The following is a 26,835-nucleotide window of genomic DNA, read 5'->3' as shown; positions in this document are numbered from 1 at the left end:
AAGTTTTCTCACTACTTTCAGACATTTGGAGAGAAGATTTGTGACTTGATGCATCTGGTGCAGATTGAATGACAACTTTGCTGGCAGGCCATGCTACAAAAGATTTGACACAGTCCTCAAGGTATGCCACATCCACCGTAGGCCTCCATATAAATGTTTCAGGCTGAAGCACCTTATCAACAAATACTTTGACTGCAATTGGTCCGATAGGAATGCCGTTAACTAATGCTGTTGGTTCTTCCGTCTGCCATCGTCCTTCTGCAACAACTACATCATCTGCAGACAAATCCAATAGTATGCATTTATTCGGCGAATTTGTGCTTGGTCCCTGTCAAAGTCATTAACACAACAATCTGATTATGTTAACTAATCATTCTTCCAAATAATCATACAGCCATGATACTATAGAAATATTTAATTTTACCAGCGGCGTAATATCTTCAATTTCGATCTCCTTTTCTAAGTTAACACACTTAGAGGCAGGCCATGCAATCATCTGTCCAACAGCTTTATCGACTGTCAACATGTTCAGCGCAGGTCTCCAAAGGAACATTTTTGGTAAAATAGCAGTTTCAACCAAAACTTTAACATCTGATGGGCCTAAGCGACAACCATTCACTAACTCCTCCGGGTCAGAAGAAATAATGCGTCCCTCAGCAACATTTGCATCACCACCAGTCCAATCAATCAAAACACACTTAGGTTGTGTTTTTTTGTTCACACTCTATACAATTACCAATACAGTACATATCAGACAGTATATAGTAACAAATAAATAATCACGCATCTTATAAAAATTACTCACTTTAGCAGCTGAGTTTTCACCAACTTCAGTGTCTTGTCCTTGCTACAAATAAAAAAGCATAGTTAAATCTTGGATGCTAATTCATCATGTTAATTAATGCATAAATAGTTAAGTGTCTAACCTTGTTCTTGAGAAAGTCAATTATATTTTCTAACTCATTGACCTTTTGCTGGAGATTAACATGCTTATCTTGCAATTCAGCCATAGACCTATGATTCACTTGGAGACAAGCTAATTTGGTCTTAGACATGTTTCTTCCCATTGCCCTCATTCGACCAGGATTATCAGGTCCTAACAGTTGGACAAGTGCATCGTCTGTTTCATTGGTTGTAGTTGGTGTAGTACCACTAATAATCTCAGCTGTCTTTTTCTGCAAATTACAATTTGAAATGATCACACAACGCACAAATATATAACTCACAATCTTTTCAGCCGCATTTGTATTCACTGGGGTACCATCTTTCTTGGTACGAGACTTGACCCAGACCTTTAGCCTCGTCACCTCTGATGGGTTTGCAGATTCCTTTTTCTAAACAATAAAAAAGAATTATTAGAAAGAACAAGTATTTAAAAGTAGAATAACCATAATAAAAAGGGATATATTTTAAAGGATACTGACCATATCTTCTGTTAGCCTAACCATCCCTCTGCGACTACATGTGTGAGGAATCTGTTTGCGCCTTCTTTCCTTATAACTATCGCTTATAACCAAATAGATGAATAATTATTATGTAATCTATGATATAACAAAGAAACTCATTTATTTGTAGATGCATACCTTGAATTCTTTGCTAGTTTTATATTTGACAAATTTACGCCACTCGAAAGGAGATATATTCTTAGGTCGCAGATTCATCCTCTCTTGGTTAGTATTAGCTTCTCTTATCTTATTGACAATGCCTGATTTATATGCCCTCCATAAACATCCCATCTGCTTAAGCACTGCAACCTTTTGATACTCTTCATCTACTGCAAACCTTGCCTGCATTCATTACAGTGAAAAAAAAGTTTGTGAAAAAACGATATTTGAGCAAAGTTAACTAAGTAAATGAAAATGGCATACCTGAATAGATTTCCAGAGAACTATCTTGATGTCTTCACCTACTTTGGGCCAAGGATCAATTGTGATTGGAACGTGTTCCCGTACCAATGCGCCTACGTATGATGCCATCTTAACTGACCCTTCACCATAAGGCTCTCCCATCATAGTGTACTCTACTTGAACTCTGGTATTTGGATCCTTGGCAATTTCTTTCATCCGTGTTGGTCCTCGCTGTCTCTTACTCTTTATTTCAACAGGAACAGATAATTCAATTTCACCTTCAGGTTCTTTTTCTTCAGGTTCTGCATCGACCAATGGCTCACCTTTAGGTTCTTCTTCTTCAGGTTCTGCATCGACCAATGGCTCACCTTCAGGTTCTTCTTCTTTTTCAGGATCCTCTACAGGATCTGGTAGTTGGACTCCAGGTTCTACAGGTTCAGATTCAATAGTTCGCACAAATTCTACCTCCTCATCGACTTTCTTATCAACACGCTTTCTTCCACGCTTTTTACTTGTACGTGTCATGTCAACTCACCTGAAAGTTAGACACAATATACGGGTTATGATTTGTCATCAAAAATATTAAAAAAAACGTCGAACAAAAAGCACCAAAAACTAACAGACAAAAGACAAAGCACACATTTCACACATATATTCCTTCACAATCTGTTCGCTCATTTTCAGATTCATCCAAGTCAACACCAACGTCAATATCTGGTGGCAATGGCCTAATGTCTGCTATTCCATCTTCATATTCTTTCTGAGTGTATCTTCTTGAAGGACCTCTCATAGCCACATACCAACTCGATGACTCATTTTCCCTTGAGTAAAACACTTGCTTAGCTTGAGAGGCTAGTATGGATCCCTTGAGAAAGAGACCTGACTATGATTCAGGTTAACAAGTGTGAAACCATCTTCTACCTTAACTCCATTTCCCCTTACTGCCCATTGACAATGGAAGAGAGGGACGTAAAAGACATTATAGTCCAACAATATAATGTCAGTTACTCTCCCATAGTAAGATACCAAATCCATCACTTGTGAAGTGTCCTTTGCACTAGACCTACAGATTGCCGTAGCCTCATAAAAAACACCACTATTCTGACTTTTGTTATCAACTGAGACTGTGACGTTGCTAACTAGCCTGTTCTTTTAGCCATGATGCAAAATTCTGAGTATGCAAGCTCCATAAACTTGATGCATCTCGTCTACATCTTCCATTCAATTCTTGTAGATGATGCAGATGTTCACTTTGAAGATAACAAAAAAAACAAGAAGGGTCAACGACAGGCATAATAATTAATATATATAAATAGAAATTTGTGAAATTTGTGGCACTTACTCAACATAAGGATCAACAAAAACCATATTTTGTATGACAGTCATATGGGCTATTTTCTTCTCCGCTTCAGTAAGAGTGATTGGAGTGCCTGCAGATATTGGATGTCCTTCCAGAATCGTGTTGTTCTCAAAGTCAGTGTTTCTATCCATCTTTTCTTGAACATTTGTAGTCTTTTTCAAAAATTCACTACAAAACCGGATGCATTCTTCTGAAAGGTAGCATTCAGCAATACACCCCTCTGGTCTTGCAGTGTTTCTCACATAGTCTTTAAGAACTTTCATATACCTCTCAAATGGGTACATCCATCTAAAATGAACTGGACCACCTAGCCGAGCTTCACGTCCTAGATGTACCGTCAAATGCACCATGATATCGAAGAAAGTTGGAGGAAAATATCTTTCAAACATGCAAAGAGTTTCAACAATCTCAGCTTCCATTGCCAATATCTGATCCCTATCAATTACTCGCTGACACAACTGATTGAAGAATGCGCATAAGCGTACAATTGCTACCCTCGGACCTTTGGGTAACAAACCTCTAAGTGCAATTGGAAGAAGTTGTTGCATTATCACGTGATAATCATGGGATTTCAGACCTGTGACCTTACAGTCTTGTAATGATACGCCTCTTGATATGTTTGAGCAGTATCCATCTGGGCCTTTGAAATAAAAAAGTCGCCTACAAAAAATCTTTTTCTCTCCCTTGGACAAAGACCAAACTGCTGCAGGTAAGTATGTTCTTTTTCCTTGTGTTCTAGGATGCAATTCCTTCCTAATACCAAGGACCTCCAGATCTTTGCGAGCATTAAGACCATCCTTAGATTTCCCACAATGCAACAATGTCGATACTATACTCACAGCCACATTTCTCTCCACATGCATTACATCAAGGTTATGTCTTACGGGTAGCTCCTAACCAACATACAAACAGTAAACACAAATAAGTCTCAAACAAAGCCTAATTGAAAATATCAATAAAATAGAACATGTCAAAAGACTTAACACACCTCCCAATAAGGTAGTCTAAAAAAGATTGACCGTTTCTTCCATCTTGATATCTCCTCCTCGTCTATCTCTTCCTCTTCATCTTCCTCAGATTCACTAGATAAATCCTCACTATCAGAACCCAATCCAGTTGATGCCATCCTTTTCCTCTTACATGCAGACTGTTTCAAATTGCCAAAGTTGTTTTTGAAATTTTTCAAATGTTGAGAAATTTCCTGCCCACTTAATACTCTTTTCTTTCTCCCATGTTCAGCTTTTCCATCAAACCAAGACTTCTTCCACCGAAAACTATGAGTTGGTGGCAGATCCTTTCTATGGCACATGTAGACATGTTTTCTACTGAACTTCAACCACATATTGTCTGTATTTTTCCCACATAAAGGACATCCCATTTTACCTTTTACTTTGCAGCCTGCAAGATTCCCATAAGCAGGAAAATCACTAATCGTCCATAGCAGGATTGCCTTAAGAGTAAAAGTTGATTTACTAACAGCATCATATGTTAACTCCCCATCGTTCCACATATGTTGTAGATCCTCAATGAGTGGTTCTAAGTACACATCTATATTATTACCCGGCTGTTGTGGACCAGGAATTAGCAATGTAAGCATGATGTTCTCCTTCTTCATGCATAAGTCAGGTGGCAGATTGTAGTTTACTAACATAACAGGCCAGCAACTATACATGGTATTCTTCATGTTGAATGGATTAAATCCATCAGTGGAAAGTCCAAGCCTCAGATTTCTTTCTTCAGATGCAAATGAAGGGTATTTAGCATTCATCTGATCCCATGTGACTGAATCCACAGGGTGGCGGAGTTTTCCATCGCTACTCTTGTTATTAAAGTGCCACCTTAAATCCTTAGCCATATCAACAGACCTAAACATTCTCTTAAAGCGTGGGATTATGGGGAAGTACCGTAATACTTTATGAGGGACACCTTTCTTTACTTCTCCAGTATGCATGTTAGTCTTCCATCTTGAAGCTTTGCATTTAGGACAGTTCTCAAGCGTCTGGTACTTTTTTCTGAATAGGATGCAATCATTGACACATGCATGAATCTTCTGGTAACCCATATCAAAGGATTTCAAAAATTTCTTCACCTCATATAGTGATGTGTGCAGCACATTGTCTTCTGGTAACATCTCTGGCAATGTCTCCAACAGATCATTGAAGCTCTTGTCAGACCAGCCATTCTGTGTCTTTAGTCTGAACAGTGATACAATAGCTGACAGCTTGCTATGGTTGACACATGATGGATATAATGGTGTTTCAGCATCCCCAAGCTTTGCAAGGAACTCATCTTCTTTCAAATCCTCACCCTCTGCAATCTGACTCAACTCATCCGTATTAGCAAACTCCTCATCCAGATATTCAGCCGCTTGATATAACCCAAAAATCTCATCATTCCACTGACTTTGATTGCTTTCACCATCAACCACTGGATTCAATTCTCCATGATGATACCAATCAGACCGCATCTTATATGCTTCATCCATTCCTCTTGTTACCAGATGATCAACTACTATACTGCCAGCATGCCGATCAATATTACGGCAATCAATGCAAGGACATACAATCAAATCAACGTCTCCCATATCCGCAGACACAGCTCGAACAAAATTTGTAGCCCCTCTCTCATACGCAGGATCAGCTCTTCATTTTTTTGCAGAGTTAACGAAAAAAAAACCAAGTAAAGACTCCAAACACCTACTAACATCTAAGTTACATAACTAAAATTCTTACCTGCAAAGATGCACCCAATCCTTGTCCACCATTATAAGTTCTAACCTTAATTTAAACCTTTAGAACCAATTAACAAACTACTCAAACACATATAATTACTCAAACACATATAATTACTCAAACACATATAATGTATAACTCAACCATAACAAACTCTATAATTTTGTATATTTTAAACAAAGCAATCTGAAAACACACCAAAAAAAAGACAACAAACTCGATTTGTTTACAGAATCAAAGAGAAGATGGTACTAACCTGTTGTGTGATAAGAGAAAGATAAGCTTCAAACTCCCATTGTTTTACTCGATAACACTTGCAAAACAATATAATATTACAGAATCAGTAAAGTTATAACAGATCTGCAGATTCTTCGAACATATGAAGGTAAAACAGATTCGATAACATATCCAACAAACTCGATTTTAAGAAAACTTTGCAAGAACAGACATGCAATAAGAGGAGATTCTCGACCAAATCATATAATAGCTTATACGCATGTGGCAAACCAAATCGGATTTTCAGAACAGATCCAACAAAGACACAAAAAATCTATTCTTTGTGAAAAAACAATTTTCAGACGCAACAAGAATATATTCGGTGATAAAATCAGATTAAAGGAAGAAATTAACAGAGTAAGATAGAATTTTGCCTTTGATTGGAGCTCAACGCTGACAGATTTTGGTGGATTTAGGGCGGCCGATAGTTCCGGTGATGTCGCGGCTGATTAGCTTCTAGGACGGAGGCGACGAAGGTGACAGAGGTGACGGCGGAACAAATTTTAGGGTTTGAAATTAACAATAACTTTTGAAATCGAGGAAATGAGAGTGAAGGCAAAAAGTTTATGTCATAGGGTTTATCGAGGAAGAGAGAAATGAGAGAGAGTCTTATTTTTGCCTAAGTATTTGGCGGAATTAGAGATTTTAGTTTCCCGCTTATTGAAATCCTATTATAGCGTTACTGAATAGCTATTATATGATAACATAAATTGTAAATTACCTTCAATAGCAGTTGAGCAAACCTTGCTATAACAATGTGCTATCAATGTTGAGTTTTTTTGTAGTGGCAAAAAGTACATCAATTAGTATATATTTTAAATTAATAATTTCGGAAATTTATGATATTAGAATTTTTGAGATACTGATGAATCTAAATATTATTAGCAAGCTGTCACGATTAGGCATGTCAATTAGGGCCAAAGTCCGCGGGCTGGCTTGGCCTGACCCTGAAAAACACCGGACTCGGACTTAAATATATATGTCCAGAAAAAATCAGGTCTTTTGGGCTCAGTCCGTTTGGGCTATAGGGTTTTTCGGGCTCAGTCCGTTTGGGCTCAGTCCTCTTCATTCACCCCCTTATAAAATAAGAAAATAAAATTTATATATATTATTATAAAATTAAAAATTAAAAATTAAACCGCTCTTTAATAAACTCAAACCAACATATAATTTCGTTCTACTTGTAAAATCTAAACCCTAACCATCTTATTTGTTAACCCAAACCGACATATAATTTTGTTCTACTTGTAAAATCTAAACCCTAACTATCTCATTTGTGAATCCAATCCGACATATAATTTCGTTCTAATTGTAAAATCTAAACTCTAACATCTCATTTGTGAACCCAAACCGACATATAATTTCGTTCTACTTGTAAAATCTAAACCCTAACAGTCTCATTTGTGAACCCAAACCGACATATAATTTCGTTCTAATTGTAAAATCTAAACCCTAACCACCTCATTTGTAAACCCAAACCGACATATAATTTCATTTTAATTATAAAATCTAAACCCTAACCACTTCATTTGTAAACCCAAACCGACATATAATTTTGTTCTAATTTTAAAAATCTAAACCAAGCCAATATTTAACTTTCCTTAATTGAAAGTATACAGAATTTGTTTCCTTAATTTATTTTGCTTTTTAATTTAATTTTGATTTATTTTTTAAAATAAAATATTAGATGAAAGATTCTGATTGGCTGAGAGAAGAGGTGGTGAACAAAAAGCAAAACAAATATATTTGTACCTTTTTGTTAACATTTTTGTTTGATTGCAATATTTGATTAATAATTTATTGTAAATAAAGTTTTAAACTCTAATTCTAGTTTTCATATTTACTCAATAAACATATTTTATACTTAAAATTTTTTATTAATGATATTTTATATGAATTATATATTGGTTTATTTGGTTAAAGTATCAAAATTTTATTTAGTTTGAAACCTTTTCTATTAAATTAAGTTGGTTTTAGTGAATATAAATGAATTATTAAATTTTTGATTAATGTGTTTTATACTGCACCTTCAAACACTTCTTTTTAAGGCTTATAAGTTTGAATTTTTGATCGGTAAGATAAGCCCGAAAAAATCCGAAAAGCCCTAGCCTTGTTAGGGCTGGGCTCAGGCTTTGAAATATAGACTCGGAAATATTTTGGGCTGGACTGGGCCGAGCTCAAACATATGCGGGCTTTACGGGTTTCGGGCCGGGCCACGCCGAGCCAGCTCGATTGACACCCCTAATCACGATTTAGGTTTATAGAAAAATCTTTCATTATTTAAAATATATTTTTCTTAATAGTTATAGTTCCTAAAATTACTCCCAAAAATTTTGTTAATAGTTTAGGTAAATAAGATAACAATTCCTAATTTTTTGAAATACATTTAGAGCTATGATCAATGCAATTCGATAAAGGGAAAATGTTTGTTATACTTGGTAGATATTTTAAGAAACAATTTATTTGTTGTTATAAATAACATATTGTTGACTGTTTTTGATTTTGTACTGATGTGTAGTTGCTTAATATACGTGATCTGAATTTGAAATTCATTTTAGTTATTTATAATATTTTTACTTACAGTATAAAACCAAATCAAATAAGGTGACATATATATAATTTTGGTTTTCCCAACTCTTCTTCTTCTTACATAAGGAAGCGCATCACATCGGAATCAAAGGTCAAACATGGTGAACGATACAAACGCCGAGAAACACCTCGCCGTAGAAGCGTCGACCAGCCACCAAAAGAGACAACCAGTTCCCTCCAAAGTTCATGATGAAGGCGAGAATGGTGGAGGAGGAGATGTGGCAGCACGACGATCGGGGGCGTTGTTGGAGCTCAATCTCCTCGATTGTCCCGTTTGCAGTCATGCACTCACCGTTCCTATCTTTCAGGTCTTTTATTCTTTCTTTCACCACTTCTCCTCCTTGAACCCTAACTTTAGTTTGTGAATATATGCGACTTTTAGGATAACTCTGATATGTTTTAGTTTTAAGTTTTACTTAAAGAGTTTGCTAATAGTCATTAACTCATTGTTACGTTTCTTTTAATATCAGTGTGAAAATGGACATATAGCTTGTTCTTCTTGTTGTATGATTCTGAGGAATAAATGCCCTGATTGTAATTTGCACATTGGTAACTACCGATGCCGAATACTGGAGAGGATTATTAAAGCAATGATTGTTCCATGCCCAAACGCCATACACGGTTGCACCGAGAAGGTCTCTCATGGCCAGGAGTTAGCCCATGAGAAGGAATGCGTTTTCGCTCCGTGCTACTGTCCTGAACCAGACTGCAACTACACCGGGATGTACAAGGATCTCTACAGTCACTACTACGCTAACTACAAGAATGTATCAAAACGTTTTGTGTCTGGTTGTTCCCGTCATGCAGACCTGGACCTTGGGAAGAAGATTTTGGTCCTTCAGGAAAATAATGATGGTCCATTGGTTGTGATTCAGTGTCTCAATGGGCCACAAGGATTGTGTCTGACTGTGAACTGTATAGCACCTCCAACTCCAGGAGTTGGAGAGTTCTCCTTTCGTCTCTCCTACACGTTTGGAGATGTGACTATGTCCTTTGAAAAGGATAAGATGAATAAGATTCAAAAAGTGAGCTTCCAACCTCCTGAGAAGTGCTTTACAGTAGTTCCTTCTGATTTCATGAGTCATTTTGAGGTTTTTATTTGGATCGTTCGGCTACAAGAAGAATCAGAAGAAGAAGAAGAGGATCAAGACTAAAGAGAAGGAACTATAATATTATGTCCGCTGTAGGTCCTTTTGTTTTTCATCAGTGGCCAACTTTGATGATTTTATCTATTAACTCTAAATGCATGTTTTCATGACTTATTGTTTTATTAATGTTTGTTTTTTTCTCTAACCATCGATTATACTTATATTTCTTTTGTTCTTTATGCAGAGTAAATTGACAAAATATACTCTGTATAATGTGTTTGGCTGATGGTTCACTGGTTTATGTTGTTTTACGTAATCTTCCTTTGATGATCTCCACATTAGCATAGCTTAAGTTCTTCGTTACATTTCGCCGAATTAGATTGCATTAAAAAACGCATGATAGGAGTATTATCGCGTTCACTTTGCTAGTTTGAATATATTAAATAGATCATTTGTTATCTATCCCACTTTCACATATTTGTTGCTTCTGAGCCTTGCTCGTTTTGTGAATCTTTTACAATCAAGGGCAGTCACATTTGTATAGATATAATATAAAATCTTCTTTTAATTTCTTTTTGAATAACTTCCTCTTTTACACCACAAAAAGACACTGTAAAATAAAAGCAAAAAAAAGTATGAATCTGGATTACAAAACATGAACATGAAAATAAGTGAAGAAACAATAAGTCTCCACCATGATAACATAAAAAGCTTTATAGCTTTATTGTTTAATCCTGAAAGGGCTCTAATGAAAAGCAGCAATGTTGTCAAAAAAACACCGAGTCTTCATATGAAAATGAGGGAAACTCATTCGGTTCATAATCCACCAAAAAATCGTTAATATCACATTCTTGATTCATGGTATGGTCTGTGGCTTCGTCCTTAATGTTGAATGCTTCGTTATCAGTTGATGTGAATCGAGGCATAACCGATTCAGACACAACTTGGTCAAACTGAATCATTTCTGAACCGTACGTATCATCATAAACCGGGATAGCTTTACATGTATGTTGACCCATATATGTGGTTCTGTACACTGGAGGACAGTCTTGGATCATCTGCACCCGCTTTGTAGCATTGCAGTTATGCTCTTTTGCATAGCCACACCGATAGTAAGACCTGCAAATATCAGATCACACTTTAATTTGTCGCTACGTAGAAGAAAAACACATTTACTTGTATTTACATATCTTTAATAGAACAGTGAATTTTTTGTGTTTTTTTTTGGGTATGCCATTTGCTCTGTTTTCTAACAAACTTAAATTAACAAACCTTTGGTGCACCGATGTTTTGATGGTTTTTTGTCCATATTTCCTCCAGGTGAAACCGTCATCAGGGCGCGGAGTCGGGGACTCGTCTCTGTAATTCTTTATCACATGTATTCCGCAAATCCTTCTGCAATTTTTGTAACAGAAACTCATGAACTTTTCTTTTTTTGAACAAGGTTTTAGAGACTCATGAAATTTGTATATAACATATGCGAGGAGAGTTTAGGCTTTTATTTGAAACTTACTTCTTTGATGATCTTTGAAGGACAAGACCTGCCATGTTTTGAGAAGAAGACTCATGGTGTGGTGGAGGACTAGGAGAATCCACAAAAGATAGAGCAAGTGAGAAGGAATCAAGAATGGTGTTAATGAGTGGCTCTATCAAAACCGAAGTTATTTCGTGGTTGTCGAGAAGCGTCTTGAGGCTGTTAGCGCATCCTTGGCCATGAAGGAGTGCTGCCAAAGCCTTGTGATCGACGTTGGAAAACATTTTTGGTTTAAGGTTGAGAAATCTTGTTTGATTCTCATTATATATAGGAAAAAAAAAAGTTATTTTCGCCGACCTCTATTTTTTAATGTTTATAATGCGGAAAACTTTCAATCTTTGAAATGTCATTTTATAAACATTTATAAGGTTTTGAAAATCACCAAATAATGTCTTAAACTCACTCCCACATTTCTCCATTTTTTCCCTACATCCTTTCCCACTTAGGTCTCACAAGCCCGTCAACACACTTTCGGTATTGATAGTTTCTTTCGTTGAAAGGTAGTACTCATTCTAATAAAAATCCATTTTATTTTTCTTAAATTCCATAAGTGTTGTCTTATGTTCATTACTAGATTCTAACCCGCGGTACACCGCGAGACAATATTTTTACAACAAAAAAAATTTAAATTTTAAAAAATTATATTTGTATGTTAATTTTATTTATTTGTTTAGTTTTTAAGATTGTATAATTGTATTTTAATTGTTAACTATAAAATTTGATAAGTTGTATACCGTAGACACGCGACAATAATTTAGTTTTATTTACACTAATGTTACATTTGTACCGTATTGAATTTCTTATGATTATAAAAATAGAAATTTTTACTGCTTTTAGATTAACCCGTGAAAATTTTTTTCTTACATTATTATATTTTTAATTTTTTAGTGTTTTTAAATTTAATCCGTAAGTTTAAATTTATTTAGATTTAACCCGTGAAATAATTATACCATATTATGCAGTATACTGCATATTAATTTATATTATAAATATTCTAATTTATTAGATTTAACCCGTAAATTAATTATTTTTGCATTTTTTATCAGCATATTAATAACCATTGAAGTTTTAGTTGTTCATATGAAGCAATATAATGTGAAAAATCTGAGAAATCAACCCCTAAGTACCTAAATTCAAGTAATGTAGATGACTAAATCTACATTTTACGATCAAAATATGTAAAACAAAAATTTCTATAGAAAGTCTATACAAACAAAATCTCTAAAGATAGTTTTGGTGATTTTATAGGATTAATACTTTAATGGGTAGAGCTGTTTTTGGAAAAATCGGAATGTATAGATATTGTTAAGATTTTATGGCAATAAATATAACAAATGTTGGTCGATTTAAGAAAGTTTAGTATTTGAGTATCTCTTCAATGTTATTTATGAAATTTTTTTAGGGGTTAATGTTGTAAATAAAAATTTAAATAAGCAAAATTTAAAGGGCATAACACAAAATGTACTTCAAAAATGAAAATATGGATTGCAGTTTTAATTGTTCATATGAAACAATATAATGTGAGAAATCTGAGGAATCAACCCCTAAGTACATCAAATCAAGTAATGTAGATGACTAAATCTACATTTTACAATCAAAATATGTAAAACAAAAATTTCTATAGAAAGTCTGTACAAACAAAATCTCGAAAGATAGTTTTGGTAATTTTATGGGATTAAAACTTTAATGGATAGAGTTGTTTTTGGAAAAATCGGAATATATAGATATTGTTAAGATTTTATGGTAATAAATGTAAAAAATGTTGGTCGATTTAAGAAAGTTTAGTATTTGAGTTTCTCTGCAATATTATTTATGGAATTTTTTAGGGCTTAATGTTGTAAATAAAAATTTAAATAAGTAAAATTTAAAGGGCATAACACAAAATGTACTTCAAAAATGTTAATATAGATAATCACATTGTGGCAGACACGTTTCTTAATGTCCTGCGTCACGAAAAGATAAGAGAAAGAAAAAGAGAGAGAGGACTCATTGTCCAATAAATAAGTTTACACTATACAAAATTAGAAACACCTACCTAGCTATTTTTTTTGTTATCTTTAATTATTTTCATCAGTTTATTTAACTAATATTATTGACATTTTATAATTTATTTATTAATATTTGTAAAATTTTATTATTGTTTAGTTATCTTATAGAAAATTAATTAGATTCAGTTGTTATTATTTGGATTATATGTTACAGAGTTTTTTTTTTTGAAAAAGATGTATTCTTGTTTTCATTATATGTTACAGATATCTAGAAACAATATTTAAATTACGTCAAACTTAATAGTTCATGTAAATAGATTCATTGGTTACCATTTAAACTATTCTTAGTTAAAAATGTTATAATATCACAACAATGTTATTATTTTCATGATATGTTTCTAATAGAGCCATCATTTTTCATAGTTAAACTAATCATACATACACTCATTAAGATGAGCCAGCGCAACCTATTATTGACTTGTTGTCAACTTGCCATATCCAATTAAAAGTGGATAAGAGGGTAAATTTGTCATTTTATATGCAAACTACTTCAACCAAATCAACAATGAGACAATGACTAATGTTTTCGTAACCAACAAAGCATAATTAGATCAGTCATTGGTTTTCTTACTTTCTTTTCGTAAGGCCAATGAAAAGTGTCACATCCCATTTCAAACTTGAAGTAATTAGATCTTGATAAAATGTCAAATTACGTGCATGATGCAACTATCTGCAAATGGTAAAATTCTTTTAATTTATAAATTTATAGAAAAAGGTTATAATATATTCCTCCTATCATTTAGGGAGTTTCTCTCCGTCATTTCACGTATCATTTATAGAAAAAGGTTTTATGTAAACTTTTTTCCTAAGTCGCTAATTTTAAAAAATTTAAAACAATTCGTTTTCAAGAATTGTAAATCAAGTCAAAAAATGATATATATATATATATATATAATTTGTTACAGTCACATACATTAAAATTTTAAAATGTTAAAAGGTATAGAAAAAAATTCATTCGCTTTTTTCTGTATCATTTAGGTGTCGAAATATTTTTTAAAGAAATTGTCAAAAAATTGTTGGAAACATCCAATACAATTATTTTTTTTTGAAAAAACTTCACTTGGAATATGAATGGGTGATAATGTTAAAATAGTTACTTTAGTGCAAATTTTCTCTGTCTGAATTTATAATGGAAAATTCCCTCTCTTTTCCGTATCATTCCCATGCATTTTAATAAAAGTGCATATTCAAGTAAATCCATGTTTTGTTCCTTCCACTCACCTAATACAACGTCGTACGTTTTTTTTTTTGTCCTAACGAAAGACATTACGCAACTTTATCTATTCCTCATGTGTTGACAAAAGGACAGAGGGAAAAGAAAAAAACAAAAGAGATGAGAGTAATGTTGTCATTTTAGTATCCAAACAATCGACCTCTTATATAAATTATGAGATGAAATAATACGAACGAGCCATTGCGTTTTGCGTAGCTTCATGAAAGCTGTGGAACAATACTTCATCTAATTATGTTATCAAATGTCATTACCTTATTTGATATTTTTTTCTTTCGTGCTGACGTAAAAGAGAGAAGAAGACGTGACGATGATTTTACTTTCGTGGATGCTTCTAAAGAGATTTAATCTTTTCAGTTTTCATAATTAGCTAATCATAAATTGATAAATTACGATTAGGTACCTTTGTTTAGGAGGCCCCATGAAAAGATACGCAACCCTTTTTTGACTAATTAGAACTTAGAAAGTGGATCATTAAAGGAGGTAATAGTTTGATAAAAGAAAAAAATATATAAGAGGTCGTTATCAATATATTGATTATTAGGGTTTTTTAAGGAAGCGCGTGCAGTAAGCAACTCGTATGTTTCATGTGACTTGTGCACTATGCTACAAGAAACAATTATACAAGTCCTGCAATCAAATTATAGAAAATTCTACAAAAGAGTTTTTTTTTTTTATGCGTAGGGTTGATAACATACACATGAAGATTACAACAGAACATGCTTCACTCACTCACTCATGACCTTAAGCAGTTGCTTCGTCTGTACAAACATGGTCCTAGGCTTATTCAGATTGAATGCAGAGGTGAAAGAAGTTTATATATCGACATATTTTTTCTACGAAACCTCAAAGATAAAGTTATCACAATTCACAAGCCATACTTTTTCTAGCTAAAGTAGTTAGAAAGCCATAATTTTTAGAAGCACAAACTAAAATTGATTTGAAGCTAAATAAAATATTTTGTATATAATATTTTGAATGACCTAAGAACTTTGCGGTTTGGCTCCAGTGCTACTCAATAGATTTTTGAGTTGCCTGCCTTCACGTAGTCTGCAGAAACAATTCAAATATTCTTTCTTAAAAATAGTTCAAGTTTGATCTTGAATGAGTTATGAGATGTCTAAAGTTTACCTACAATTGCTTACTTCTTCACTTTATCTCCACATCGTTATCTTCAGATTCTTCACTGTGATGAGTATCATTACCAAGATCACTATCATTACAGTCTTCATACTTTTCACTGCTATCAGTCTCATTTCCTAAATCATTATCAACGCTGTCTTCACACTCTTCACTATAATCAGTCTCATTGTAAAGATAGACATCGTAGTTGTATAGACATTCTTCATTAAAATCAGTCTCAATGCCTAGATCACTATCATCCTCAGAGATTAGTATACCACATCCTTTGAGTATGAACTGCTAGCAGGTAGGGGTAAGTTGAAACTGTATATCAACATAATTATAATAGTAAAATCCATTCTCTTCGTTAAGAGGGATATACCAGTAGAATATAACCATATGACTATACTCTGAATGGTCCAGGTACTGTTGATAAGATGAATGAAAGTCTTTCCCAATAGTGCGCTTGAACCGACATGATACCTGTATTTCAAATGCACACCTAGATTTTGGATATTTTAGAAGAGATCCAAAATCAACCACGATGCATGCCCTAAATCTGAAGAACGGTTGGGAGAGAAAGGTATAAGGTAGAGGGATTTTGGTCAGGGAGGTTCCAAAACTACGATGAGTGAAATATGAAGGCACTTCTTTACATGACAACTTTATCGATCTCAGGATATTTGATTTTTGTTGAAGGAGAGCTTCTTGATCCAAGTTGAAGCAGTTTATACAGTTGAGTTTGACCATTTGAAAGTTATCAACAAGCCAAGGATACTGCTCTTCAAAGACTTGACTGAAATCAGTTTCACTACCAGAATTAGTATAGTCGGAGTCTCCTTTGAAATCAATTTTACCGCCAAGATCCCTATCATCGCATTCTTGATCACTATCGTCGCACTCTTCAGGGGGGATGTTGTTTGTCATTGCCACCACATATGGATTATTAGTCCACCTAACTTGATTCAGTGCTCTACAGTTTGAAAAGTTGATATCTCCAAGACATTTCAATTTAGAAAATGTTTAGTGATACATACTCTAAATTGTTGCATCCATTCATCTCAAGGCTCTCAAGGCGAGACAATTTCTCGATCCACCAAGGAACCTCTCCAATCCCTGTTTCGGCTAGATATAGCGATGATATATATGTGGGTTGACATGTCAGGAAAATTCTTCAAACGTGAGCATCCAGTGAGATAAAGCTCTCTAAGATATTCAGGGTTGATATCAGTGGGAAGAGTCTCAAAATTTACGCATTTTGTAATCCACAAATGCTCAAGTTTACTGAAATTTTGGATAGAGGAGGAAGCTCCACCAAACTTGGGATATCCAAGATAAATAGTCATGTCAAAGAGTGAGACAACATGGTCATGACAGATGTAAGCGGCTGAAAAAAATGTAAAATTATTAAATCAAATTAACTAAAATGACTTCTTTTCTTAATTATTTAAATTTTTAAAACGTCTATAAATTAATTTTCGGAAAAAACTATTTATCATCAGATTATTAAATGGATGTATATCTTTTGTATAAGAAACTTTTTTTTTTCTTTTCAAAAAGGTACTTTCTGAATTTTAAATGTTTAAGATCAAAATAATAAATTCGCATCCAAAAGATTTTTATTAAAATCAAATAGTCTACGCTCATATATTGTTTTTAGAATTTAATGTAAAATCTTAAAAAAAAAAATTTGAAACACATCTCTTTACAAAAGATCATATTCCTAAGATTTTTCTTTTGGTTTAAACATAATCCTAACATTATTAGTTTATAGAGGTTTTATTATAATTTTTTTTTTTTTTGGGTTGCCAGTCTACTGATAAATATTAAGGGGGTGTTATTGGATTGAGGATTTTAATAGATTTTAATTAACCCAGGACATTAGTGGATTTAAAAGTCTAATGCATTTGTGTGGACTTTATAATGCATATAAGTTGGATTTGAAAGTCATTGATAATGTATTTTTGGTGATTGTTATGGATTTTTTAAAAAGTTATTGTTAGAAAAAAATATATATATATCCATAAACTGTGTTATACACCAAAATTATATTAAATTAATAACACCCAGACTTTTACACATGTCATAGAAAACTTGAATTAAACTGTATTTGTTTTCAATCCAGATTTTTGGTGTAATTAAAGAACCCAGATGTCATGAACCCAGAAAAAAAAAATTAAAGAATACAAAAAAAACACAGATCTGATGAATAAGTGTGATTATATACAAAGGGTTTGAGGAGGAAGAAACAGAGATTGAACCCAGAAAAAAAAAGTGTGATTATATCATAAACCAAAAAAAAAAGTTATAGATCATGAACCCAGAAAAAAAAGTTAAAGAACACAAAAAAAAAATTCTCAAAAATAATACATATCTGATGAATAAGTGTGATTATATAAAAGGATTGAGAAAAAAAATCAAACAATAATATGTCAAAGGCTAGAGATCCATCTAAAGAGAGGAGAAGAAAATGAAATGATTGAGAAAAGTGTGGTATTGTGTTTGTTCATATTTTAGAAGCAAAGTACGTTGAAATCCAAAATCACACAAAATCCAGTAGATATTGAATAACACTAGATTTTAATGGATTTTTAAAAATACCCAATTGAATAACACCTGATTCTTAAATACATCAAACTCCTTTAAAAACCACAATCCAATAACACCCCCTAAGTGTATTATAAAAAACAATAAAATATTTACAAAATAGATTATAAGAAACTAAATTACATTATCAATTATCACAATTTGATTGTTGCTTGATACTCAAAAAAAATATAGGTTCTTGACTAATGATCTATAGTTTTATGATATTTATATATATATATATATATATATATATATATATATATATATCATAATCTCAAAAATATTTATGTGAGTATATATAGATGTAGTAAAGAACTTATATCTTGAAGTATCAAACAACAACCAAAAGATGCTAACTGAAAATACTCAGAGTCACATCCTCCTAAAGGCTCTCGATCGGATTACCTTTTCACATTGTTAGACCATCTCCATTGCTCATAATAGAGGTGTTTTTATCAAATTTTTTAATATACAGTTAAAAATCTTTTGAAGAGAGAGAAGAGAAAAATGTCACCCTAAAAATATTAAAGACATGTCTTAAGACATTTTCTATCTACATCTCAATTGGTTACTGGTTTTAGTTCTAATACAATTTATCATTTAATTTTAATGTAATTAAAAACACTCTCCTTCTATTACCAATGGAGATGGTCTTAAAATTCTTTCAATAATAATAAAAATGTTTATAAGACATTTAACCTAAGGTAAATAATTGTATATAAAAATGTTAGTTAAAAAAAAGGTGAACTAAAGAGGAAAGGTTAAGTACGCACCTGCACTGTGTCCCACGTTATCACACTCTTTATATTACATATGCTAAAAAGCAGTGAGTTTCTCAAGAGGCACATTGAATGGGAATTCTTCAATCCCTGTTTCGTCTAGATCGAGGTCTAAGATGTTGGTTGAGATATCAGGAAACATATGCAACTTTGAGCATCCATGGAGATCAAGTCTTTTAAGAGAGAGAAGGTTGTTTCCACTGGGATGAGTTTCTAGATCTTTGCATCCTCTCATAAGCAAGACCTCAGTTTATTGAGATATTGAATAGAGGAAGGAAGCTCCACCTATTAGTATAGATATGATAAGCTTCAATACGTGAAGTCCTTATCTTATAAAAAATCTTACCTTATCATTTAGTATGTTTGTGATAACAACAAACTTTTGTATAAAAATGTTGGTCATGTGAATAATACAAATCATCTTCTCCCATTATTCTACATGGTATCAGAGCTCTGATCCAAAGAAAAAAAAAACGATCGCATCGATCTTTTTCTTCTATTTTTCTCTTGTTTTTCCTGCAATCTCTCTTCTTTTCATCATGACATCTGAAGTCTCTTCTACCTCTGCTGAATCCTCCCCTGTTTTCAACATCTCCGAACCTCACAAAACTCTGATCTCCCTCAACATGGCCAACATCACCAAGCTCACGCCAAACAACTTCATCACTTGGCGTCTGCAAATCCGATCCCTCCTTGAGGCTCATGATCTTCATGTCTTCATCACTGACGAAGACAACACGCCTGCTCAAACAACCACCACTGATGCTGCTGCTAACCAACCTAATCCAAACTTTGCCGCTTGAAAACGCCAGGACAAGCTTCTCTTTAGTGCTATCCTTGGCTCTCTCTCTCTCTCTCTGTTCAACCGATTGTTGTTCGTACTACGTCAACACAGGATCTTTGGAAAACTCTCTCTCGCACCTATGGAAACTCATCTCGCGCCCACATCCGTCAGATTCGGGACCAGCTCAAAGACATCTCCAAAGGGAACAAATCCATCCATGACAAGTCTGACAAACTTGCCCTGCTTGATGCTCCTCTTCCTCATGAAGATCTTCTAGACTACATCACTTCTGGTCTTGGAGAAGACTACAGAGCTGTTATCGAGATGGTTCAAGGTCGTGACACGCCAATCTCGATCCCAGAACTCCATGAGAAACTCATCAACCGTGAGAATGCACTCAAGGCTTCTGGCAAATCCGACCTGTCTGTTCCGGTCACTGCGAATGCCACTCAATTTACCCCTCGCCCGTCTCATTCATATTCCCGTGGTGGCTACAATCCTTTGTGTGGAGGTTTTCGTCCACCAAGACCATATCTCAGGAAGTGTCAAATATGTGGTGTTCAAGGACATGGTGCTCGCCGCTGTCCCCAATATAGAGCACCTTCTCCGACTCCTTCTTACTCACCGCACTACTCTGCTCATTATCGTGGTCCTGCTCCCTGGTCCGCACCTCACTTGTCTCTTCCAACTCCCCAATGGCAACACCAACAACCACAGGCTCATCACACGACAAGCTCGCCACATCCTGATCTTTCTACTTGGCTTCTTGACAGCGCTGCCTCACACCATATTGCAAGTGATCTCTCCAACCTATCTCTCCATGCTCCATACACCGGTGGGGAAAATGTTATGGTTGGCAATGGCACCAATCTTCCCATAACTCACTCTGGTTTCATCTCTCTTCCCTCTCAACACCACAATCTTAAACTTACTAATGTTCTATGTGTTCCTGCGATGAAAAAAAACTTGATCTCTGCCAACAAACTTTTTCAAACTAATAATGTGATGATTCAATTGTGTCCCTTTACCTTCCAGGTGAAGGATCTACGCACGGGGACAACGCTTCTCAGTGGCAAGCCAATGAGGGCATGTATGAGTGGCCGATCACCGTTCCAAACACTGTTCCATCCTCTGTTTTGGCTTTTAGTTGTTCTAAGGTGTCTCCTTCTTCATGGCACTCTAGATTAGGACATCCAATCTTCAGACTTTACATCATATGGTTTCTAAGTTTTCTTTACCCATTTCTTACATCTTTGTCATCTCATTTATTCTGCAACTCTTGTTCTAGCAATAAAAGTCATAAATTACCTTTCTCCATCTCCTCTTTACAATCAAAAGCTCCTCTTGACATATTTTTCTGATGTTTGGACATCTCCTGTTGTTTCTATTGATGGGTACAAGTACTATGTCATCTTTGTGGATCATTACACAAGATACACTTGGTTGTACCCTCTTAAACAAAATTCACAAGTTTCTCAAATTTTTCCAATCTTCAAAGCTCTTGTTGAGAACCGTTTCAATACAAAAATAAAAATGCTTTTTTCGGATAATGGGGGGGAGTTTCTTGCCCTTAAGCAGTTTCTAGTAACAAATGGAATCTCCCATTTCACTTCTCCTCCCCCACACTCCTGATCATAATGGCATTGCTGAAAGAAAGCATCGTCATATTGTTGAAACGGGCCTCTCTCTTCTCACTCATGCCTCCATCCTAAACACATATTGGACCTACTCCTTTGCCATTGCTGTTTATCTTATCAACCGCCAAACAACCCCAAACCTGGCTCAATACTCTCCTTATCATTTACTTTTTCAGACTGAACCAAACTACACCAAGCTTAGAACCTTTGGCTGTTTGTGTTACCCATGGATCCGCCTTTATGGTCACAACAAGTTCAAAATCCACACCTTGTGTCTTTCTAGGATATTCTCTAACTCAAAGTGCCTATCTTTGTTTAGATGTCTCTACTTCTCGTATTTATGTCTCTCGCCATGTTCAGTTTGTTGAGTCAGTTTTTCCATATCCTCTGCAAACAGTTTCTCCTTCCTCTCCCACTCATGAACCATTGACCTCCGATTCCTTCTCAGCCTCTGTCGTTCATCCGTTCGATTGGTCACTCACTCACTCTGCAGCCCCGTCGTCGGACTCTTCACTTGTCGGTACTCTCATGCTTGAGTTGTCCCCTGCTCCCTCCTCTGCTTCTTCATAGGCTGATCACTCGGTTTCGACTTCTCCAAGCTCTTCATCGGCCCAATGCCTCCTCAGAACACACATCACATGCAGACTAGAGACAAGGACAACATTCGGAAGCCAAATCCTCGTTATGGTCTGACTGCTGTTCTTAAGGAGACTGAACCAGTGAGTCATGTCCAAGCTCTTAAGGATGAGAAGTGGACAAAAGCAATCCATGCTGAGGCTGATGCTTTTAAGAGGAATGATACATTTAACTTGGTTGATCACTCACAAGCTAAAAACATTGTTGGTTCTAAGTGGGTTTTCTGTATCAAGCGCAAAACAGATGGCTCCTGATACTAGGATTTTTGTGTGTCTTATCCTAGCAGGTCTCAATTAACCTTATGCGTTGTAATACTTAAGGTGTCAATCCAGTTGGGAAAGTTTACTATCACTCAAGATGCAATCAAGAAGTCACAAGTTAAGCCAATTCAAAGAGTGTTTTTATCTAACAGTCCTAGAATGATCAAAATGCGAAACGGAAATGAGTCACAGAACTAGAAACAAGAATGCATGACAAGAAGCGAAAGTGAATAAAAACGCAAACGATTCTAAGCATGAACAAACGAAACAGTTCCAGGAATGTAATAAAAATCAGAAAGAAAGAAGTCCTAAGGATGGGGTAATTGATGTCGGTGGAGTATTCTAGTCTAAGGAGTGTTTAACATACCATAAGCAAAGTATCCCTAAACAATGAACATCACAACTTAGCTAATCCAATCTCTTGGCAAAAGCTACTCAGACGCAACCACTTCCATACCTAGCTCTCGCTAGAGAAACGTGGTCGAGCAGGCATGACAGACAAGTTCATTCGTGTCAACAAACATCCTAGACAACTAATCTCTTAGGCTAGGAACGTAAGTCTCTGGCACTAGTTGGTCAGACATTTCATCAAACACCTTTTGGGTGCGGAAATGTCTCGAACCTAGTTCCAATTGATCAGAGAGAAACAAGTAATTCTAACTCTAGTCCAGAAGGGAATTTTACAATCAAAGCTTAAACACTCTACATCCTAAGATCCTCCACCTAATCTATCCCATCCTCAGGAACTACCACACTACTCAGATCCGAAAATCATAGTCAAGGATGCAAACACCGAAATCATTGAATCAAGCATAATAAGATAGATAAAAATAAGATTAACAACTTTGTAGAAGGAATCAAATGCAAAATCTCAATAAATCTCAACGATATCGGAATACAAGTCTGAGAACGTGTTTTGGATGCTAGGTTAAAAACCTTCTGGGAACGAAAACGAGATTAAAAGATAAGATGTCTCCGCAAAGACTTAACAAAATGTATATATAGTAGTCCAACATGGAAAGCCCTAAAACTTAAAACGACAAGGTAAAGCGTCGGTTCGGTAATCTCCTGAAGCGTGTGAAACCAAACGTCCTTCTTCCCGACATGTGCGATCGAGTCCGTGTGCGTCGAATGGAATGCAATGTCATCATGGCTCGGACGGAAGGCTGAGGAGCATGGCTCGGACGGAAGGCTGAGGAGCATGGCTCGATCAAACAAGCTGGAGTGTGTGGCGGGGAAGCATAGCTCGAGCGTGGTGTATACGCATCCACTAAAACGATGATAACTCTTGAACCACACCTCCGATTGACTTGAAATAAACGGCGTTGGAAAGGTAACTCAATTCCCTACAACTTTGATGAATACATCGAAAGCTAAATCCTACTCGAGTGCGATGGCTCGAACGGATGGCTCGGACGGAACGGAGATGGTGACAATGGCTCGGACGAAACGGAGATGGTGACAATGGCTCGGACGAGACGGAGATGGTGACAATGGCTCGGACGAGAATGAAGATGGTGACCATGGCTCGGACGAAACGAAGATGGTGACCATGGCTCGGACGAGAATGAAGATGGTGACCATGGCTCGGACGAAACGAAGATGGTGACCATGGCTCGGACGAGAATGAAGATGGTGACCATGGCTCGGACGAAACGAAGATGGTGACCATGGCTCGGACGAGAATGAAGATGGTGACCATGGCTCGGACGAAACGAAGATGGTGACCATGGCTCGGACGAGAATGAAGATGGTGACCATGGCTCGGACGAAACGAAGATGGTGACCATGGCTCGGACGAGAATGAAGATGGTGACCATGGCTCGGACGAAACGAAGATGGTGACCATGGCTCGGACGAGAATGAAGATGGTGACCATGGCTCGGACGAAACGAAGATGGTGACCATGGCTCGGACGAGAATGAAGATGGTGACCATGGCTTGGACGAAACGAAGATGGTGACCATGGCTCGGACGAGAATGAAGATGGTGACCATGGCTCGGACGAGAATAGCTTCCAACGTTTCCTAAATACCTGAAATACTCCAAAATGCACAATATATGCAAGGATGATGCAAGAACTACTTAGACGTGCAAAGTGTATAGAAAAACTAGAAAACGATGCAAACCAATGAGTTATCCTAGCTAAATGCATGATAAAAATAGGCTAAGGAGAGACAAAATATAGACATATCAACTCCCCCAAGCTTACTCTTTGCTTGCCCTCAAGCAAACAATCAAGAATAGAGTATGGAGAAGAGGTGTGAAGATGGGGTCTCAGAACCTAAAACATGCTAAATAAAATAGTTAGAATCAAGGTCCTTGTTTTTAGTTCTATGATGCATGGTGAAAGAACTCTATATTTTTTTTACACATGCAATCCTATCAATCATTCCCTTTAACATTCATTAACAGAGAACCGTGAATCAAGCTAAGCAATGTCGTTGAACTCATTTGGCTAGGGTGAAGGGTTGGAGACTTAGATGGTCTCCTTCTCGAGTGGTTTCATCAATACATGACAAGGTTCTCTCACAAAAATGAGTTGAGCTTAAGAGAAGGCTAAAGGTTGAAACCAACTGATACATACAAGAGCAGCGTCCTGTCTACCCAAAGAACATTCCAAACCGAAGTTGGTCCTATCTCTACCCTTCATCAGAAACATCATCTCAAACCCATTCTTTCACTCTTTATACTTGGTCTTAGGGGAAGTTCACTTATTATCATTCTAGCAGATTGGGAAATCTTTATTATCACTATGGTTCTTTTTCTTTTCTTCTAAGGACTCTAGACATCATAAGCATTTTTACTTTCTTTCCTTTGTCTAATCTTTTCGTTTTATGCCCAGAACCAATAACTCATTGTTTTGCTCAACCCAAATCCTTTACTAGACTTGTAAACCTTGAAAACACATCCCCCTCCTAAAGACTTTCTCCCCTTTACTTTCTGTTTACACTTCACTTTTCTGCACAAATCCATACCCAATACCCAAAATCGAGTTCTCACCTAGTCCTACTAGTCCGGATAACGCGAACTAGAACTACACAGGATCCTACTCTTGTCGGTTAGAACCTAACACTTTCTAACAAGCTCAACTCGGAAAAAGGCCTGACATTCAAGAATACAATTGGCTTGAAAGAACGGTTGGTTAAGGGTGCGGGGAACTGTTCCAAAGATGGGAATCAGCTACTTGGATCGACAAGGGTGGTAAAAATGTGAAAGACAATCCAAGTATGTATATGGTATCCATGAGTTCAACTTCAATGCATAACAGGATAATTGCAAGTCAGGATTAGGTTCAAGTAGATAGGGAATGATATCAATCCAAAACATGCTTCAATCTTAAATTTTCAAGTTCAATCAACAAGCATCAAAGAACTAAGAACAAGGGCCTTGATCCTATCCTATTGAATCCAACATGCTAACAAGGTTACAATCATCATCAACCCCTATGCTAAATGCAACAACCCTATATGAATAAACCTAGACTCAATCCTAATATGCAATTGCAAACTACATGAACACTCTGTTTTGTGGAAATTTTCGAAATTTTTTCAAATTTTTATGGTTTTTCTATGCAAATAGATGGATGCAGACTCAAACATGATATGATGCAAAAATTTGAAATAAGAATCACAAAACACGACATTAGATACATCATCTCAAATCCTCTCCCAAACTTAAATTACACAGTCTCCTGTGTAAGAAAAATTTGCAGGAGGATGTAAGAATCACAACAGAAACAATGCATGAATGAAATGGTATTTACAAAGGAAAGGTCAGAGTACCTCAGTAGTAGAAAAAGGAGTCCATGCTCTCCCAAGGAGGAGCGTGAAACTGACTCTGTCCTTCGCCTTGTTCAGGATCCACAGGTGTGACATCAGCTGGGTTGTCGACTTGCTGCTCAACCGCTTGCGTGCCCTGATGATCACCTTGAGCTTCAACTCGCCGCTCAACCTCATGCTCATCTCGAGCTGCAGAACAACGCGCTGATCAGTGACTAGAAGAGGCTCTGGAACCTCGCGAACCACGTCTCCTTCTCTCGTTAGACTCGTGTGATGAGTGGCGCGAAGGAGCGGGTGAAGATGGTCGCTCCCGTGACACATATGAAGATTGACGTGCTGGGAAAGGAACCGGAGAGAGTGTTCTCTGACGAATTGGCTCGATGGAGACTTCGTGTGTGGCTCGAGAGAGGGGCTCGATCGGGTGTTGGCTTGAGTGGCTCGAGCGTGGTAATTGGAGCATGTGCGGAGTGAGATTGGCTCGAGCGTGACAGCAGAGGCGTGGCTCGAACGAGTGCAGAGTGATGAACCTCTCAGTATGGGT

At 36.0% G+C, this 26,835-nt stretch overlaps 3 protein-coding genes and 1 pseudogene across 3 annotated transcripts; 1 reads left to right on the top strand and 3 right to left on the bottom strand.

Moving 5' to 3' along the window:
* On the bottom strand, positions 2,491-5,971 carry LOC109132913. Its single transcript, XM_019245375.1, has 5 exons — positions 5,940-5,971; positions 4,196-5,849; positions 3,190-4,100; positions 2,769-2,991; positions 2,491-2,712 (listed from the first exon to the last, which is right to left on the bottom strand). Exons 1-5 carry the CDS (start codon positions 5,969-5,971, stop codon positions 2,491-2,493), a joined length of 3,042 nt encoding a protein of 1,013 aa, XP_019100920.1.
* Positions 8,903-9,958, top strand: LOC109133042 (E3 ubiquitin-protein ligase SINA-like 2). Its single transcript, XM_019245573.1, has 2 exons — positions 8,903-9,112; positions 9,275-9,958. Exons 1-2 carry the CDS (start codon positions 8,903-8,905, stop codon positions 9,956-9,958), a joined length of 894 nt encoding a protein of 297 aa, XP_019101118.1.
* Positions 10,503-11,650, bottom strand: LOC104787580 (probable WRKY transcription factor 64). The gene is made up of 3 exons (XM_010513188.1): positions 11,406-11,650; positions 11,165-11,287; positions 10,503-11,011 (listed from the first exon to the last, which is right to left on the bottom strand). The coding sequence occupies exons 1-3, from the start codon at positions 11,648-11,650 to the stop codon at positions 10,660-10,662; spliced, it is 720 nt and encodes a 239-aa protein (XP_010511490.1). The 3' UTR covers positions 10,503-10,659.
* LOC109132912 overlaps positions 15,855-26,835 on the bottom strand; it is a 21,554-nt pseudogene continuing 10,573 nt past the window's right edge.

The sequence above is a fragment of the Camelina sativa genome, chromosome 5, assembly GCF_000633955.1.
Source record: "Camelina sativa cultivar DH55 chromosome 5, Cs, whole genome shotgun sequence".
Lineage (NCBI taxonomy): Eukaryota > Viridiplantae > Streptophyta > Magnoliopsida > Brassicales > Brassicaceae > Camelina > Camelina sativa.
This window is presented reverse-complemented; position numbering and strand designations above follow the sequence as displayed.